This window comes from Salvelinus fontinalis, chromosome 2 (genome assembly GCF_029448725.1).
Source record: "Salvelinus fontinalis isolate EN_2023a chromosome 2, ASM2944872v1, whole genome shotgun sequence".
NCBI classification, from domain to species: Eukaryota; Metazoa; Chordata; class Actinopteri; order Salmoniformes; family Salmonidae; genus Salvelinus; species Salvelinus fontinalis.
Window position 1 is genome coordinate 56,480,942 of NC_074666.1, and position 16,653 is coordinate 56,497,594.

General features: G+C 44.7%; 1 protein-coding gene across 8 annotated transcripts in view; it reads left to right on the forward strand.

Annotated features, from left to right (window-relative positions):
* LOC129821585 (actin filament-associated protein 1-like 1) overlaps nt 1–16,653 on the forward strand; it is a 36,308-nt gene that overhangs the window by 4,498 nt on the left and 15,157 nt on the right. For 2 of the 8 annotated variants that reach the window (XM_055879248.1, XM_055879250.1), the window contains exon 1: nt 15,306–15,433. The exons of 5 other annotated variants lie outside the window; for them this stretch is intronic. In XM_055879248.1, the coding sequence (XP_055735223.1) occupies nt 15,397–15,433 (37 nt within the window). In that variant the 5' untranslated portion in view covers nt 15,306–15,396. Of the gene's footprint in view, nt 1–13,426; nt 13,529–15,305; nt 15,434–16,653 lie in introns of those variants that run through there. One more of the 8 variants, XM_055879252.1, reaches the window with a different exon arrangement.

Consider the following 16,653-nt stretch of genomic DNA (forward strand, 5'->3'; position numbering starts at 1 on the left):
ATGCAGCCACCACCATGCCTGAAAATATGAAGAGTGGTACTCAGTGATGTGTTGTGTTGTATTTTACCCAAACATAATGCTTTGTATTCAGGACATAAAGTAAATTTTATTCTCCACATTTTTTGCTGTTTTACTTTAGTGCCTTATTGCAAACAGGATGCACGTTTTCAAATATTTTTATTCTGTACAAGCTTCCTTCTTTTCACTGTCATTTAGGTTAGTATTGTGATGTAACTACAATGTTGTTGATACATCCTCAGTTTTTCTCCTATAACAGCCATTAAACTCTGTAACTGTTTTAAAGTCACCATTGGCCTCATGGTGAAATTCCTGAGCGGTTTCCTTCCTTTCTGCAAACTGAGTTAGGAAGGACATCTGTATCTTTGTAGTGACTGGTTGTATTGATACACCATCCAAAGTGTGATTATTAACTTCACCATCCTTAAAGGGATATTCAATATCTGCAATAGGTGCCCTTTGTGAGGCATTGGAAAACATCCCTGGTCTTTGTGGTTGAATCTGTGTTTGAAATTCACGGCGCGAGTGAGGGATCTTACAGATAATTGTATGTATGAGGTACAGAGATGAGGTAGTCATTCACAAATCATGTTAAACACTATTATTGCACACAGAGTGAGTCCATGCAACAGTTACTTGTTAAGCACATGTTTACTCCTGAACTAATATAGGCTTTTTTATTCATTTGTAAACATTTCTCAAAACATAATTCCACTTTGACATTTCTCAATTGAACCCATGTAAAATTCAGGCTGTAACACAACAAAATGTGGAAAAAGTCAAGGGGTGTGGATACCTTCTGAAGGTACTGTACCTACTGCTGTACTCATCTTTTCTATTCATATACTGTCTATACACACCATGCTATATAACTACTGCTGTACTCACCTTTTTTATTGATATACTGTCCATACACACCATGCTATATAACTACTGCTGTACTCACCTTTTCTATTCATATACTGTCATACTGTCTATACACACCATGCTATATAACTACTGCTGTACTCACATTTTCTATTCATATACTGTCTATACACACCACCTAAATACATAGATATTTATATTCCTGACTCTGACATTGATCGTTCTGATATTTCTTAATTCCTTTCTTTGAATGATTTGAGATACGTGTGTATTGTTAGTTGTTACCACACTGTTGGAGCTAGAAACATAAGCATTTCGTTACACCTGTGATAACATCTGTAAAATATGTGTACGTGATCCATGATATTGTTTTTGATTTGAACTTGCTCTGCGCTCAAAGGCTTATTGTTCCTCTTTGGAAGACCTTTTGAGAGGTCCAGTCATTAACATATGGAAAACATTAATAACAAAACAATCACTCCCACACTCTAAAAAAAAAAAGTTCCTGGAGTATCCGTTAGGGGTCCTTAAAATTGAAACTGTGGGGGAACCCTATAAGTTCTTCGAAGAACCCGTCACGATTTTGGAAATGAGCGGACCAAGGCGCAGCGTGAATTGAGTTCCACATCTTTAATACAAAGTGAAACTAGAAACAAAATAACAAAACTTACAAAGACCGTGACGACGTAGTGCTCAAACACACTAACACAGAAAATACCCCACAAACACAGGTGGGAAAATGCTACCTAAATATGATCCCCAATTAGAGGCAACGATTACCAGCTGCCTCGAATTGGGAACCAAACCAAAACACCAACATAGACATTTTTAAATAGAACACCCCCTCGTCACGACAGTACCCCCCCTCCCCCAAAGGTGCGGACTCCGGGCGCAAAACCTGAAACCAAATGGGAGGGTTAGGGGGGGTGACTAGTGTCGGTGGCGGCTCCGGTGCGGGTCGTAGCCCCCCCAGACCCCGGATCCGACCATGGCACCGGGCTGAATGACGTGCCAGGACTGGGCATCGGCGCAGAGAAGGGCTCCAGCCATGGAGCTGGGTTGTACACCGTGCCCGGACTGTGCACCAGCGCAGAAGAAAGCTCCGGCCATGGAGCAGGACTGGACGCTGTGCCTGGACTGGACACCGGCGCAGAGGAAGACTCCCGCCCTGGAACAGGACTGGACGCCTTGCCTGGAAGATCCGGACCGTTGACGTCGCTGTAGGTTCCGGACTGTGGACCGTCGCGGGAGGTTCCGGACAGTAGACCGTTGCGGGAGGTTCCGGAGTGTGAAACGTCACCGGGAGGTTCCGGACTGTGAAACGTCGCCGGGAGGTTCCGGACTGTGAAACGTCGCCGGGAGGTTCCGGACTGTGAAACGTCGCCTGGAGGTTCCGGACTGTGAAACCGGCACAGGTAGCACCGGACTGGTGACACGCACTTTAGGGAGAGTGCGGGGAGGAGGCACAGGACGTACCGGACTGGGGAGGCGCACTGGAGGCCTGATGCGTGGAGCCGGCACAGGTGGCACCGAACTGGTGACACGGACTTCAGGGCGAGTGCGAGGAGGAGGCACAGGACGTACCGGACTGGGGAGACGCACTGGATACCTGGTGCGTGGATCCTGCACAGGACTGGTGACACACACTTCAGGGCTAGTGCGGGAAGCTGGCACAGGACGTACCGGACTGGGAAGGCGCACTGGAGGCCAGATGCGTGAAACCGGTGCAGATGGCACCGGACCGGTGTCACGCTCTTCAGCACGCCTGTACGGCATCATTCTCATTGCTACCACCTCTATCCGGGAATCTTTCATCAAATTCCTCCTCCGACTCCCAAACAGGCTCTGGCACTCTCCGCTGCTTGACCGCCAGCTCCATGTGCCCCCTCCCCCCAAAAATCTTGGGGTTTCTGTGGCCGTGGTCCCCGGCGTTGTCGCTGTCCTTCCATACTCCTTGGCGACTCCCGCCAAGGAAGGGTCTCGTGTCCTCTCATGTCCTCCCAAGTCCAAAACTTCCTTACCTCATTTTCATGCTGCTTGGTCCTTTGTTGTTGGGATATTCTGTCATGAAATGAGCGGACCAAGGCGCAGCGTGAATTGAGTTCCACATCTTTAATACAAAGTGAAACTAGAAACAAAATAACAAAACTTACAAAGACCGTGACGACATAGTGCTCAAACACACTAACACAGAAAATACCCCACAAACACAGGTGGGAAAATGCTACCTAAATATGATCCCCATTTAGAGGCAACGATTACCAGCTGCCTGTAATTGTGAACCAAACCAAAACACCAACATAGAAATTTTAAAATAGAACACCCCCTCGTCACGCCCTGACCTACTACACCATAGAGAAACAAGGGCTCTCTATGGGCAGGGTGTGACAGAACCCTTTCAATGTATCCTCAAATAACTTTTTGGAGAACCTTTTGGGGTTCATCTTTTTAGCTACACCCCTATTATTATTATTATCATTATTAATAATAATAATAATACGCATGACAATAACAAACTAACACAATATTTTAGTTCTCAGTGTTTATTATGATTTTAGTGGCAAAGCTGAATAAAAAAAATCTAAATATGAGGTAAACTCCCAGCAGAGACCCACACCCAATGGGTATATCCTCTGGTGTGTTGATGTTAATGTGTTGATGTTCTCCTTGTCCACAGCCAGAATGATTTTGCAGTGCATGGTTATCGTACAGGTTTCCTGTTATATTCATCAGAGGTGTAGGGAGGGTGAAGTCAGTGAATCCCCCAAAAAATAGTAATTATACAGATGATTAACAAAACATGCACACGACAGTATTCATACCTTGGTTTTTGTGGTGAATGCGAATGAAAAAAAGGTATACCTTGTCCATAATGTAGAGGCCTATGGGATATTCATTGAAGAGGTAAGGGAGGATGGTAAATGTGATCAGCATAACATAACGTACCAATAGCAATTGACATGCCTCCTCGTCTGTATACCTGCAGACACAAAAGTGAACAGTTCAGTCATCTCCACCTAATACAGCTAGCCTTCAACATATTCTTATAGCCTACAGTACATATTCTTACCTCTTTGTTGATCGATATCCATTGAATTGTGTCCATTTTCTGTTTTTAGAAAGATTTGCACACGTATGAAAAGATAGATGATGTCATCATAAAACAATATCAATTTAGATCACACAAGGGACAAACCGCACCTTAAATGTAGATCTTTACATTTTTCAGTTAAGTGCCTGCACCTGCTGTCCTTTCAAATCCAAATGTTTCAGTTAGGTTTTTTAGAGTGCACCATAAGTCCCATTAGAATAAATATGTGATTCATGTTCTCCTTGTCCAAATAAAAGAAGCCTAACTCAAAAGGTCTCCACCTATGCACTGAGCGCTGAGAGAAGTTCACACTCACTTGGGACACATCAATACATATGTATGTAAAAACACATCAAAGTTGGAGTGGAGTCGAATTGAACTCAGAGGTAAAAGTGGACAAGGGATGTCTCACAGGATGAGGGCTTTGGATAAACAGTATAGTGCTTGTTGATTTAGGAATGTATACAGAGTGTGATCTACTGCAGAATGTTACCGTATAGAATTCTGTGGGGCATGAAAAAGGTATTTCCGTCTGAATCTTACCATTACAGTCTGTGTACCTGGGGCCCAGCTTTTTTCTTTCTTCTTCTCCTGAACACGTTACCCGACTTGGAAAAACTGGGTCCTACTTATATAATATACACCAAAAGCCACTGCACATGGTAGGTCAATTCTGATAGAGTTGTACATATTTTCAGGTACAGTAATTTGGTGGTTATCGTCGAGGATTCATCGAGTGTGTCTGGATTAAGACCCCTCTCACAGCTGTGCACATGGCACACTCCTATAAATACCCTGGGCCACAAAGACAAAGCCCCCAGTCTTCTGCTGCTCATAAGGCCTGACAACCTAACACTGTCTGTCTCACACACTGGAATGCCTGCTGAGACCAGCCTGACCAACAGCTCTCTCTCTCACATAGAGACAGGGTGAAATCATATGCTATTATGGAGATATGAATAGAGATGTAAGAGCCGAAGTGGTCTTTGTCCGAGAGTGGCCCCCAATGCATGAAGGAGGACTCTGTATCTGCTGACCCCAGGGTCAAGGCCCCTAGCAGGGGAGGCTCAGATACTTTGACTGGGCTGGGGGTTTTATCATGGTCATAGATGGGAGTTTGCTGAACTGAGACCTCATTTTCATGACTTGTCCCTCCTCTAACCTCTGAGCGTGTCACGGATAGCCAAGCAGGTCGTAGAATAACGATAAGAGACGTAGAGAGAGCTGCTCAAGCACGCACATCCCTAAGAGGTTTGGAGACATTTTATGAAGGATTTGAATTCCCTCCTCAAATCTCACAAAGCGCCCCAGGAAGCCCATTACACAACCATCCTCACTGTTCACTTCTCAAGTATGTCGGTTATACTGTGTAATGTGTGTGTGTGTGCAGCATATTCTAGACTTCACAATATTCCTCCATCTCAGTGGAGCTGTTGGGGGTGTCGTTCTGCAAATGTACAAATATAACTCCCGTGACTGCATGATTGAGGTCTCATGACTGGGTCTTTAGCTGAGGAGTCTATCCACTCACAAACACACACACACACACACATTCTTGTATCTCTTCCATTCTTCGGCAGTATGGTCTAAAAAGGGTTTTGTGAGGAATAGGGGGGGGGGGGGGGGGGGGGGTGAATACTAGGGGAATCATTCTCTCTTGGGGTCAGTGTAGCAGGAGCAGGACAGGCTGTGCCTCCGGACAGATGAGGTCCAGTAGTTTATATCATGGCTGTGCTGCTGATAAATAGGTCTGTCCTCTGCAGAGCATTGTCACAAACTTCCTGTTGATGTGCAGTAAACCGCTTTGTGTTGAAATAATGGGAGAGCAGCATCCTGAGTCTAAATAGAGACATTCACAAAAACAACTGAGATGGTAAAAATAGTTGATGCTATGGTGTGTTATTCTTGCAATGTGGTGGTGGCGTCTTGACAATGAGGATGCGGCCAAAGTAAACATTTTTTGTCGACTTCCCGAAGACTCAAAGTCAGTCACGCTGACCAGTTGTTGTAATGGAGCATAGACCACCTCTGGGAGATGGATGTTCTCAGGAAATATCTCTTATCTCCTGAACGTGTCTTATAATGCTTCACTTCTGTTCTCATTGCCTTTTAATCTTCTGAGGACTGCCCTGGTGTCATTACTATGTAATGGTGTCATTACTATGTAATGGTGCCCTGGTGTCACACATTACTATGTAATGACACATGTTGCCAATGTCATCCTACAACGCTGTCCTGTTCTTCCCCTCCCTCTGAGTGCTGTGGCCTCTTTGTCTGTCTGAGATCTGTGATTGACCCAGTCCAACTTGTTGTTGTTGTCAACTTTGAATTACATCCTCTCTCCCATGAGGGCCATGTGGCCTCCATGTGACCGGGCTCTGGTTGCACAAAGGCCCTCTCTGTGGATCCCTCCGCGGTCCTCACTGAGTGTGATGAACAGCAAGCCTCTTTCCCGCAACAGCTGATGTGCATCTTCAGAGGGAGTCTGTCCTGTCCTTGGTTGTGTACTGTAGGGAGGACAGGGCAGGTCAAACCAGACCACATAGCTCTCTTTCCTCTCAGCTCTCTCACATAGCTCGCTCTTCTCCTAGACTGGAGACCATCGTTGTGTGCAGATATATCTCACTAAGCTTTGGTCTGGAGGGCACATTACTGGACAGCGATATAGGAGACATACAGCAATGTGATATCATTAAGACTCACAGACAGAGATAGAATCAGCTGATCTTTTGTGCGATGCAAAGGTAAAAGAAGGTGATGGGATGAAGGCGATGATGAAGTGCATTTTGGATGTTGTAAGGGACTAGCGTATAGGAATAGGAAGCAAAAGCGTTGATAGAAGCTGCTTCATCAGCCTAGACGGGAAATCTCAGCTGCAGGACATAAGGTGTCCACATCACCAACAAACTATCATGGTCCAAACACACCAAGACAGTTGTGAAGAGGGCATGATAACACATTTTCCCCCCTGAAAAGATTTGGCATAGGTCCCCAGATCCTCAAAAAGTTCTACAGCTGCACCATCGAGAGCATCCTGACTGATTGCATCACCGCTTGGTATGGCAACTGCTCGGCATCTGACAGTAAGGCGCTACATAGGGTAGTGCCTACGACCCAGTACATCACTGGGGTCAAGCTTCCTGACATCCAGGACCTATATACTAGGCAGTGTCAGAGGAAGGCCCAAAAAATTGTCAGAGACTCCAGCCACCCTAGTCATAGACTGTTCTCTCTGCTACCGAACAGCAAGCGGTACCGGAGCACCAAGTCTAAGACCAAAAGGCTCCTTAACAGCTCTCCTCTTCCAAAAGTATATATAAAAAAAGTATGTGGACACCCCTTCAAATTAGTGCATTTGGCTATTTCAGACACTCTCATTGCTGACAGGTGTATATAATCGAGCACACAAACATGCTATCTCCATAGACACACATTGGCAGTAGAATTGTCTTACTGAAGGCTCAGTGACTTTCAACGTGGCACCGTCATAGGTTGCCACCTTTTCAACAAGTCTATTCGTCAAATTTATGCCCTGCTAGAGCTGCCCCGGGCAACTGTAAGTGCTGTTATTGTCACACCCTGATCTGTTTCACCTGTCTTTGTGATTGTCTCCACCCCCCTCCAGGTGTTGCCCATCTTCCCCATTATTCCCTGTGTATTTATACCGGTGTTCTCTGTTTGTCTGTTGCCAGTTTGTCTTGTTTGTCAAGTCAACCAGCCTTTTTTTGTATCAGTGCCTGCTTTTCCCCAGTCTCTCTTTTCTTGTCTTCCTGGTTTTGACCTTTGCCTGTCCTGACCCTGAGCCCACCCACCTGACCACTCTGCATGCCCCTGACCCTAAGCCTACCTGCCATCCTGTACCTCTGCCCCTGTTGTAAACATTGTTACTTCTACACAGTCTGCATCTGGGTTTTACCTTTATCCTGATAGTTATTGTGAAGTGGAAATGTCTAGGAGCAACAACGGCTCAGCCACGAAGTGGTAGGCAACACAAGCTCACAGAACGGGACCGCCGAGTGCTGAAGCGTTTAGCGTGTAAAAACCGTCTGTCCTCGGTTGCAACATTCACTACCAAACTGTCTCTGTTCATCGGGTGCTTAAAGAAATGGGTTTCAATGGCATGCGCAATTCCAAGCGTCGGCTGGAGTGGTGTAAATCTCACCACCATTGGACTCTAGAGAAGTGTAAACGTGTTCTCTGGAATGATGAATCATGCTTCATCATCTGGCAGTCCGATGGACGAATATGGGTTTGGCAGATGCCAGGTGAACGCTACCTGCCCGATTGCATAGTGCCAACTGTAAAGTTTGGTGGCGGAGGAATAATTGTCTGGGGCTAATTTTCATGGTTTGGGCCAGGCCCCTTAGTTCCAGTGAATGGTAATCTTAACGCAACAGCAGACAGTGACATTCTAGACGATGCTGTGCTTCCAACTTTTTGGCCACAGGTTGGGGAAGGCCCTTTCCTGTTTCAGCATGACAATGCCCCCGTGCACAAAGCGAGGTCCATACAGAAATGGTTTGTCGAGATCGGTGTGGAAGAACTTGACTGGCCTGCACAGAGCCCTGACCTCAACTCCAACGAATACCTTTGGGATCAATTGGAACACCGACTGCGAGCCAGGCATAATCGCCCAATATCAGTGCCTGACCTCACTACTGCTCTTGTGGCTGAATGGGAGCAAGTCCCCTCCCAGAAGAGTGGAGGCTGTTATAGCAGCAAAGGGGGGACCAACTCCATATTAATGCCCATGATTTTGGAATGAGATGTTCAGGGAGCATGTGTCCACATACTTTTGGTCATGAAGTGTATATATATACTACTGTTCAAAAGTTTGGGGTCACTTAGAAATGTCCTTGTTTTTGAAAGAAAAGCACATTTTTGTCCATTAAAATAACATCAAAATGATCAGAAATACAGTGTAGACATTGTTAATATTGTAAATTACTATTGTAGCTGGAAATGGCTGATTTTTAATGGAATATCTACATAGGCGTACAGGGCCCATTATCAGCAACCATCACTCCTGTGTTCCAATGGCACGCTGTGTTTGCTAATCCAAGTCTATCATTTTAAAAGGCTAAGTGATCATTAGAAAACACTTTTGCAATTATGTTAGCACAGCAGAAAATAAATAAAACTGTCCTTCTTTAAACTAGTTGAGTATCTGGAGCATCAGCATTTGTGGGTTCGATTACAGGCCCAAAATGTCCAGAAACAAATAACTTTCTTTTGAAACTCATCAGTCTATTCTTGTTCTGAGAAAGGAAGGCTATTCCATGCGAGAAATTGCCACGAAACTGAAGATCTCGTACGACGCTGTGTACTACTCCCTTCACAGAACAGCACAAACTGTCTCGAACCAGAACAGAAAGAGGAGTGGGAGGCCCCGGTGCACAACGGAGCAAGAGGACAAGTACATTAGAGTGTCTAGTTTGAGAAACAGATGCCGCAACAGAAGTCCTCAACTGGCAGCTTCATTAAATAGTACCTGCAAAACACCAGTCTCAACGTCAACAGTGAAGAGGCGACTCCGGGATGCTGGCCATCTAGGCAGAGTTCCTCTGTCCAGTGTCTGTGTTCTTCAGGAGGAGTAGCGTCCAAACCAAGTGATTTGCCTTGGATGTTATCCAATGCCACTTTCAGTTCATGTAGAGAGATGTGGTCTCCCAGCGAGCCGTCTTCCTCAGTTGAGAGAAAAGGAGTTCTTATATCTTTAAAATTGACTCAATCTGGCTTGGTGTGGATTTACAATGAGAGATGTACAATTCTTTCAACTGGAGAATCTTTGGTTGATTAATTTGGGTTCTGATAGTAATTCACAAGATTCAGATTCAATAGTTGCAATATCCACTAATTGATCATTACTACGAAGCTTGTTATCCAGTAGACGACTGGGTCAATTACCATGGAAGTAATGGTTGGGTCTAACTCGATGGATGTCAAATTCTGCTCTCTGTCTATCAATAGATTTTGTTCTGTCTTGACTTTGAAGAGAGTAGTCGCTTCCTGGTCTGAAAAAAGTTTTTGTTGAGAATGCTCTAATGTCGCTAATAACTTTTGCAATTCTTATATCTTATTTAATTGTGGTTTATTCAGCCCAGATGCAAACAAATGTCACGCCCTGACCTTAGTTATCTATGTTTTCTTTATTATTTTGGTTAGGTCAGGGTGTGACTAGGGTGGGTATGCTAGTTTTGTTTTATCTAGGGTTTTTGTATATCTAGGGGTTTTGTAGGTCTAGGTGTATATATATGTCTATGGTGGCCTGATATGATTCCCAATCAGAGGCAGCTGTTTATCGTTGTCTCTGATTGGGGACCATATTTAAGTAGCCATTTTCCCTTGGGTATTTGTTTGTTCTTGTCTATGTGTAGTAGAGGTCGACCGATTATGATTTTTCAACGCCGATACCGATTATTGGAGGACCAAAAAATGCCGATGCCGATTAATCGGCCGATTTTAAAAATGTATTTGTAATAATGACAATTACAACAATACTGAATGAACACTTATTTTAACTTAATATAATACATCAATAAAAATCCATTTAGCCTCAAATAAATAATGAAACATGTTCAATTTGATTTAAATAATGCAAAAACAAAGTGTTGGAGAAGAAAGTAAAAGTACAATATGTGCCATGTAAGAAAGCTAACGTTTAAGTTCCTTGCTCAGAACATGAGAACATATGGAAGCTGGTGGTTCCTTTTAACATGAGTCTTCAATATTCCCAGGTAAGAAGTTTTAGGTTACAGGAATTATAGGACTATTTCTCTCTATACGATTTGTATTTCATATACCTTTGACTATTGGATGTTCTTATAGGCACTTTAGTATTGCCAGTGTAACAGTATAGCTTCCGTCCCTCTCCTCGCCCCTAATTGGGGTCGAACCAGGAAGACATCGACAACAGCCACCCTCGAAGCAGCGCTACCCATGCAGAGCAAGGGGAACAACTACTCCAAGTCTCAGAGCGAGTGACGTTTGAAACGCTATTAGCGCGCACCCCGCTAACTAGCTAGCCATTTCACATCGGTTACACCAGTGTCACGGCCGTCAAAGGGAGGAAACCAAGGCGCAACGTGGGATGCGTACATTCTTTCTTATTTCAAAGAACGAACACTAAACAAAACAACAAACGAACCGTGAAGCTATACAAAAATGAGTGCTGACAGGCAGCTACACATAGACAACTACCCACAAATACAGGTGGGAAAAGGTAACCTACGTATGGTTCTCAATCAGAGACAACGATAGACAGCTGCCTCTGATTGAGAACCACACCCGGCCAAACACACAGAAATACAAAATCATAGAAAAAAGGAACATAGAATGCCCACCCAAATCACACCCTGACCAAACTAAAATAGAGACATAAAAAGCTCTCTACGGTCAGGGCGTGACAACCAGCCTAATCTCGTGAGTTGATAGGCTTGAATTCATAAACAGCAGAGCTGCTGGCAAAACGCACGAAAGTGTTGTTTGAATGAAGCCTGCTGGTGCCTACCATCGCTCAGTCAGACTGCTCTATCAAATCATAGACTTAATTATAACATAATAACACACAGAAATACGAGCCTTAGGTCATTAATATGGTCGAATGCGGAAACTATCATCTCGAAAACAAAACATTTATTATTTCAGTGAAATACGAAACCGTTACGTATTTTATCTAACGGGTGGCATCCATAAGTCTAAATATTGCTGTTACATTGCACAACCTTCAATGTTATGTCATAATTACGTAAAATTCTGGCAAATTAGTTCGCAATGAGCCAGGCGGCCCAAACTGTTGCATATACCCTGACTCTGCGTGCAATGAACGCAAGAGAAGTGACACAATTTCACCTGGTTAATATTGCAAACCGGGATTTCTTTTAGCTAAATATGCAGGTTTAAAAATATATACTTCTGTGTATTGATTTTAAGAAAGGCATTGATGTTTATGGTTAGGTACACGTTGGAGCAACGACAGTCCTTTTTCGCGAATGCACACTGCATCGATTATATGCAACGCAGGACACGCTAGATAAACTAGTAATATCATCAACCATGTGTAGTTATAACTAGTGATTATGATTGATTGATTGATTGATTGTTTTTTATAAGTTAAGTTTAATGCTAGCTAGCAACTTACCTTGGCTTCTTACTGCATTCGCGTAACAGGCGGGCTCCTGGTGGTTAGAGCGTTGGACTAGTTAACGTTGGACTAGTTAACCGTAAGGTTGCAAGATTGAATCCCTGAGCTGACAAGGTAAAAATGTGTCATTCTGCCCCTGAACAAGACAGTTCACCCACCGTTCCTAGGCCGTCATTGAAAATAAGAATGTGTTCTTAACTGACTTGCCTAGTTAAATAAAGATTAAATAAAGGTGTAAAAAAAAAAAAAACGCTAAATCGGCTTCCAAAATTACCGATTCCCGATTGTTATGAAATCTTGAAATCGTCCCTAATTAATCGGCCATTCCGATTAATCGGTCGACCTCTAATGTGTAGTTGCCTGTTCAGCACTCATTTGTATAGCTTCACGGTTCGTTTTGTTATTTTGTTCGTTTTTCTTCAGTGTTCATTCTTATTAATAAAGAAGAATGTACGCATACCACGCTGCGCCTTGGTCTCCACCTTTTGACGGCCATGACAACAAAGTTTCATTGTTTTTAATAAACTCTTAAATGGCGTAATCTGACCCGTGCGATGCGGTGTTAATCAGCGGCATGGGACCCAGCTTCTCCTGCCCGAACACTTCATAGAAAAGATTGCTCATGAAGGAAGTGACTAGCACATTGAATCTACGGGAATGATTTTCGAGTGATTCCGTTTTCTCTTTTAGGAGTTTGTGTTATTCCTTCCAACTTAGCTTGTGCTGTTTCCAGGTCATGGAGTCGTACCTCTGTCACACTGGCTGTCTTCTCCAGACTTTCCACTTTGGTTGAATAGGTATCCACTTTAGGATGATTCATTCACCGGTTTTATTTGTAAATCGAGGGCAGAGGTAATCTCCTCACAAACAATCTCAAGAATAGTAGCGGCCAGCTCTTTCTGTTGTCTGGTGTTGAGAACCGCCATGTTCCCACAGTTGAATTGTGGATGGATAAATTCCAGCTGCTGGAGCCTAATAGACCTGCTAGTTATTTATTGTCACACAATGAATGTCCCACACCTTAATAGGATGTTAAGTATTGACAAGTTTTAAGAAATACGTTTGTTAATTCATAGTAATTTGCAAAAGAAAGCCACGAGAAAGCCACGCGTTTCAATGCATGCCACCAGAACCACAACTCACCGGACTGCATTGTCCCCGTTTCTTCAAGAGCATTGTCATTGTCATTAATTAATTTTGGCCCTTGTCTGGACAATGGTGTATTGTTAGGGTGCGGAAAGGCTGAGTGTAAGGGGCTTGAATGAAGGCTCAGGATAACCTCCCCTCTCTGTGTTTGTGACCTATCCAGTGTAGGATGTAACTTTGTTGAATTACTGGAGACATTACGGTTGTCACTACCTCTTGGCGCTGTCTACTTTGGCTCTGTTGGATTAGCACAAAGATCTTTGGTAAGTACTTGTAGATATAAGAGGCTGTCTGTTTCTTTGTTAGTGGTAGCATCAGTGCTGGTCAGTTGGCTGATTTGACATTACTTGTACCGTAAGCCAACTTTGATGATACTGGATAAAGTTATCAGGGGAGAGAGTACACGTCAGGTTTCGTGGTCTTAGCTGACAGCTCTGTGATCTGGGAGTGTTGACAGTTGACAGGCAAGGCTTTGTTGACCTGAACTCACAGAACCACGGCAGGGGTCAAAAGTCATAGTGTTCAATCACTCTGTGTAGGTGTGGCTGCAGGGGAACGTGACTAGATGAGGCCTCTCTGAGCACTGTGGCTGTACTAAACTAACTGTAACACCACCATGATCCACCGGCCAGGCAGGCTGACACACTTCCCAGAGGTGTGTAGGATTGAGGGTGTTGCATGGGAACGCGAGCAGCGCGGAAACTGGGCGGAAGGGTGGACGGGCCCCTCTCTGGCCCAGGCAGTAGGGTTCACACACAGACAATGGAGCCCTGGGGACCCAGGGCGGTGGAGTTGTGATTGCACCCCGCACCGCTAAAATAACACACACATCCTACCGCACCGCTTAGCCTGCTTCCGCTCCGCTCCCCTTTTCCTCTTTTTCCTCATCCTTGTATCCTCATACACACATACTGTAGTATATTCATGCACTCTCTCTCTCTCTTACACACTCTTTCACACACACACACACACACACACACACACACACACACACACACACACACACACACACACACACACACACACACACACACACACACACACACACATCTCTTTTGTATAGCAGCAGAACTACGTTTTTTCTTATTTTGTTTGGCTTCATTTCCTTGTTTCAAGGGGAAGGAAACCGACCATTCTCTGTGGAAACCATCTGCTGTCCTTCAAACGTCTCTCAATAAATTAGAGTGAAATTCCATCTGCTTACTGTGAGAGAACAAAAAGTCAGCAGCCATTCATTAGCTTACAAACAGTCTCTCTAAAGACACACTCGAACGACAAGTCTTTTTTTTTAAAGATGGAACCAAAGGAGCAGTGAAGCTGATTCATATGCATATGAAGCTCCCTGGTATGTCTGAGTGTTGAGTCTAGTGAGTTGGAGGAAGTGCTGTCCTGCTGTGAGTGCATTGGCAGGTATTTGGCTCAGCTCAGTCAGTGGCTTTTGGGGTCACCGTGGTTTCCTTGTGTGTCAGCTGTAGCCGTGAGGACGTGTCAGAGTGTTTCAGTGTGGTGAGCAGTTAGAGAGAGAGGCAGCAGTGTCAAGGTCACTGGATCATCCTCACCCCCCCACCGGATATTCTCTCTGGAGCGAGAAACTCAACCCAACACTATTCCTGTTGGATGGAAACCTTCTACTGACTGACTATGCATGCAATGATACATCCATTGTGGTTTCTTAGACATTGCCCAGTGATCTGTAATGTAATTGCCAGTCGATAACCCCATCACATCATCTGCAGCAGAAGTCAATTACTTCATAAATCATTGAGCTTTGACTATCATCTCCCATCCTTTTTTTGTGTGATCCAGTTTCAACCACCAGAGACCAGACCCTGGGAAGTGGAACTCCTCAAAGAGAAGTAGAGATGAAAGTCTCTTTGAGTAGTTCCACCCCCTAGAGGGAAAGAGAGAGGGAGGAAGAGAGAGTAAAGGAGGTGGGGTGTAACAGCGGGAGAGTCAATAATTTGAGCCCAGCCTACTGTAGACCACAATACCAGGGAAGGAGAGAGGGAGTGAGGGTGAATGAGAGTGACACCTCAGCCGAACTGTGTGTTTAGAGCTCTGCAATCCCAGAGACAAGCACAGCTGATGTGTGGATTACCACAGCAATTCTCACTGGAGCTGTTTTTGGAAAATGGTGGGCTTCTCTTCCTCTTCAGCTGTTGAAACCGGTAAGTAACCAAATTGACTGCATGCCTGCATTATACTTGGTCTTGGCAGCCCGCTATTGTCTCTCAGTGGTCTGTGTGTGTTGTTTGTCCCAGTCTCTCAGGACTGTAACATTTGAGTTGGAAATACACTAAAAGTATGTGGACACGCCTTCAAGTTAGAGTATTAGTCCATTTCAGCCACACCCGTTGCTGACAGGTGTATAAAACCGAGCACACAGCCATGAAATCTACATAGACAAACATTGGCAGTAGAATGGTCCATACTGAAAAGCTCAATGACTTTCAATGTGGCACCATCATAGGATGCAAACAACCTTTCCAACACGTCAGTTCATCAAATTTCTGCCCTGCTAGAGCCGCCCCGGTAAACTGTGAGTGCTAATATTGTGAAGTGCAAACTTCCAGCAGCAACAATGGCTCAGCCGCGACGTGGTAGGCCACACAGGCTCACAGAAAGGGACCGCCGAGTGCTGAAGCATGAAGCTCGTAAAAAGCATCTGTTCTCGGTTGCGACACTCACTACCGAGTTCCACACTGCCTCTGGAAGCAACGTCAGCACAAGAACCATTTGTCGGGAGTTTCGTGAAATGGGTTTCCATGGCAGAGGAGCCGCAAACAAGCCTAAGATCACCATGCGCAATGCCAAGCGTTGGCTGGAGGTGTGTAAAGCTTGCCGCCATTGGACTCTGAATCACATTTCCCCATCTGGCAGTCCGACGGACAAATCTGGGTTTGGTGGATGCCAGGAGAATGCTACCTGCCCGAATGCAAAGTGCCAAGTGTAAAGTTTGGTGGAGGAGGAAGAATGGTCTGGGGCTGTTTTTGATGGTTCGGGCTAGGCCCCTTAGTTCCAGTGAAGGGAAATCTTAACGCTAAAGCATACAATGACATTCTAGACAATTCTGTGCTTCTAACTTTGTGGCAACAGTTTGGGGAGGGTCCTTTCCTGTTTCAGCATGACAATGCCACCGTGCACAAAGCGAGGTCGATACAGAAATGGTTTGTTGAGATTGGTGTTGAAGAACTTGACTGGCCTGCACAGAGCCCTGACCTCAACCCCATTGAACACCTTTGGGCTGAATTGGAACACCGACTGCAAGCCAGGCCTTATCACCCATCAGTGTTTGACCTCACTAATGCTCTTGTGGCTAAATGGAAGCATATCCCTGCAGCAATGTTCCAACATCTAGTGGAAAGCCTTCCCAGACGAGTAGAGGCTG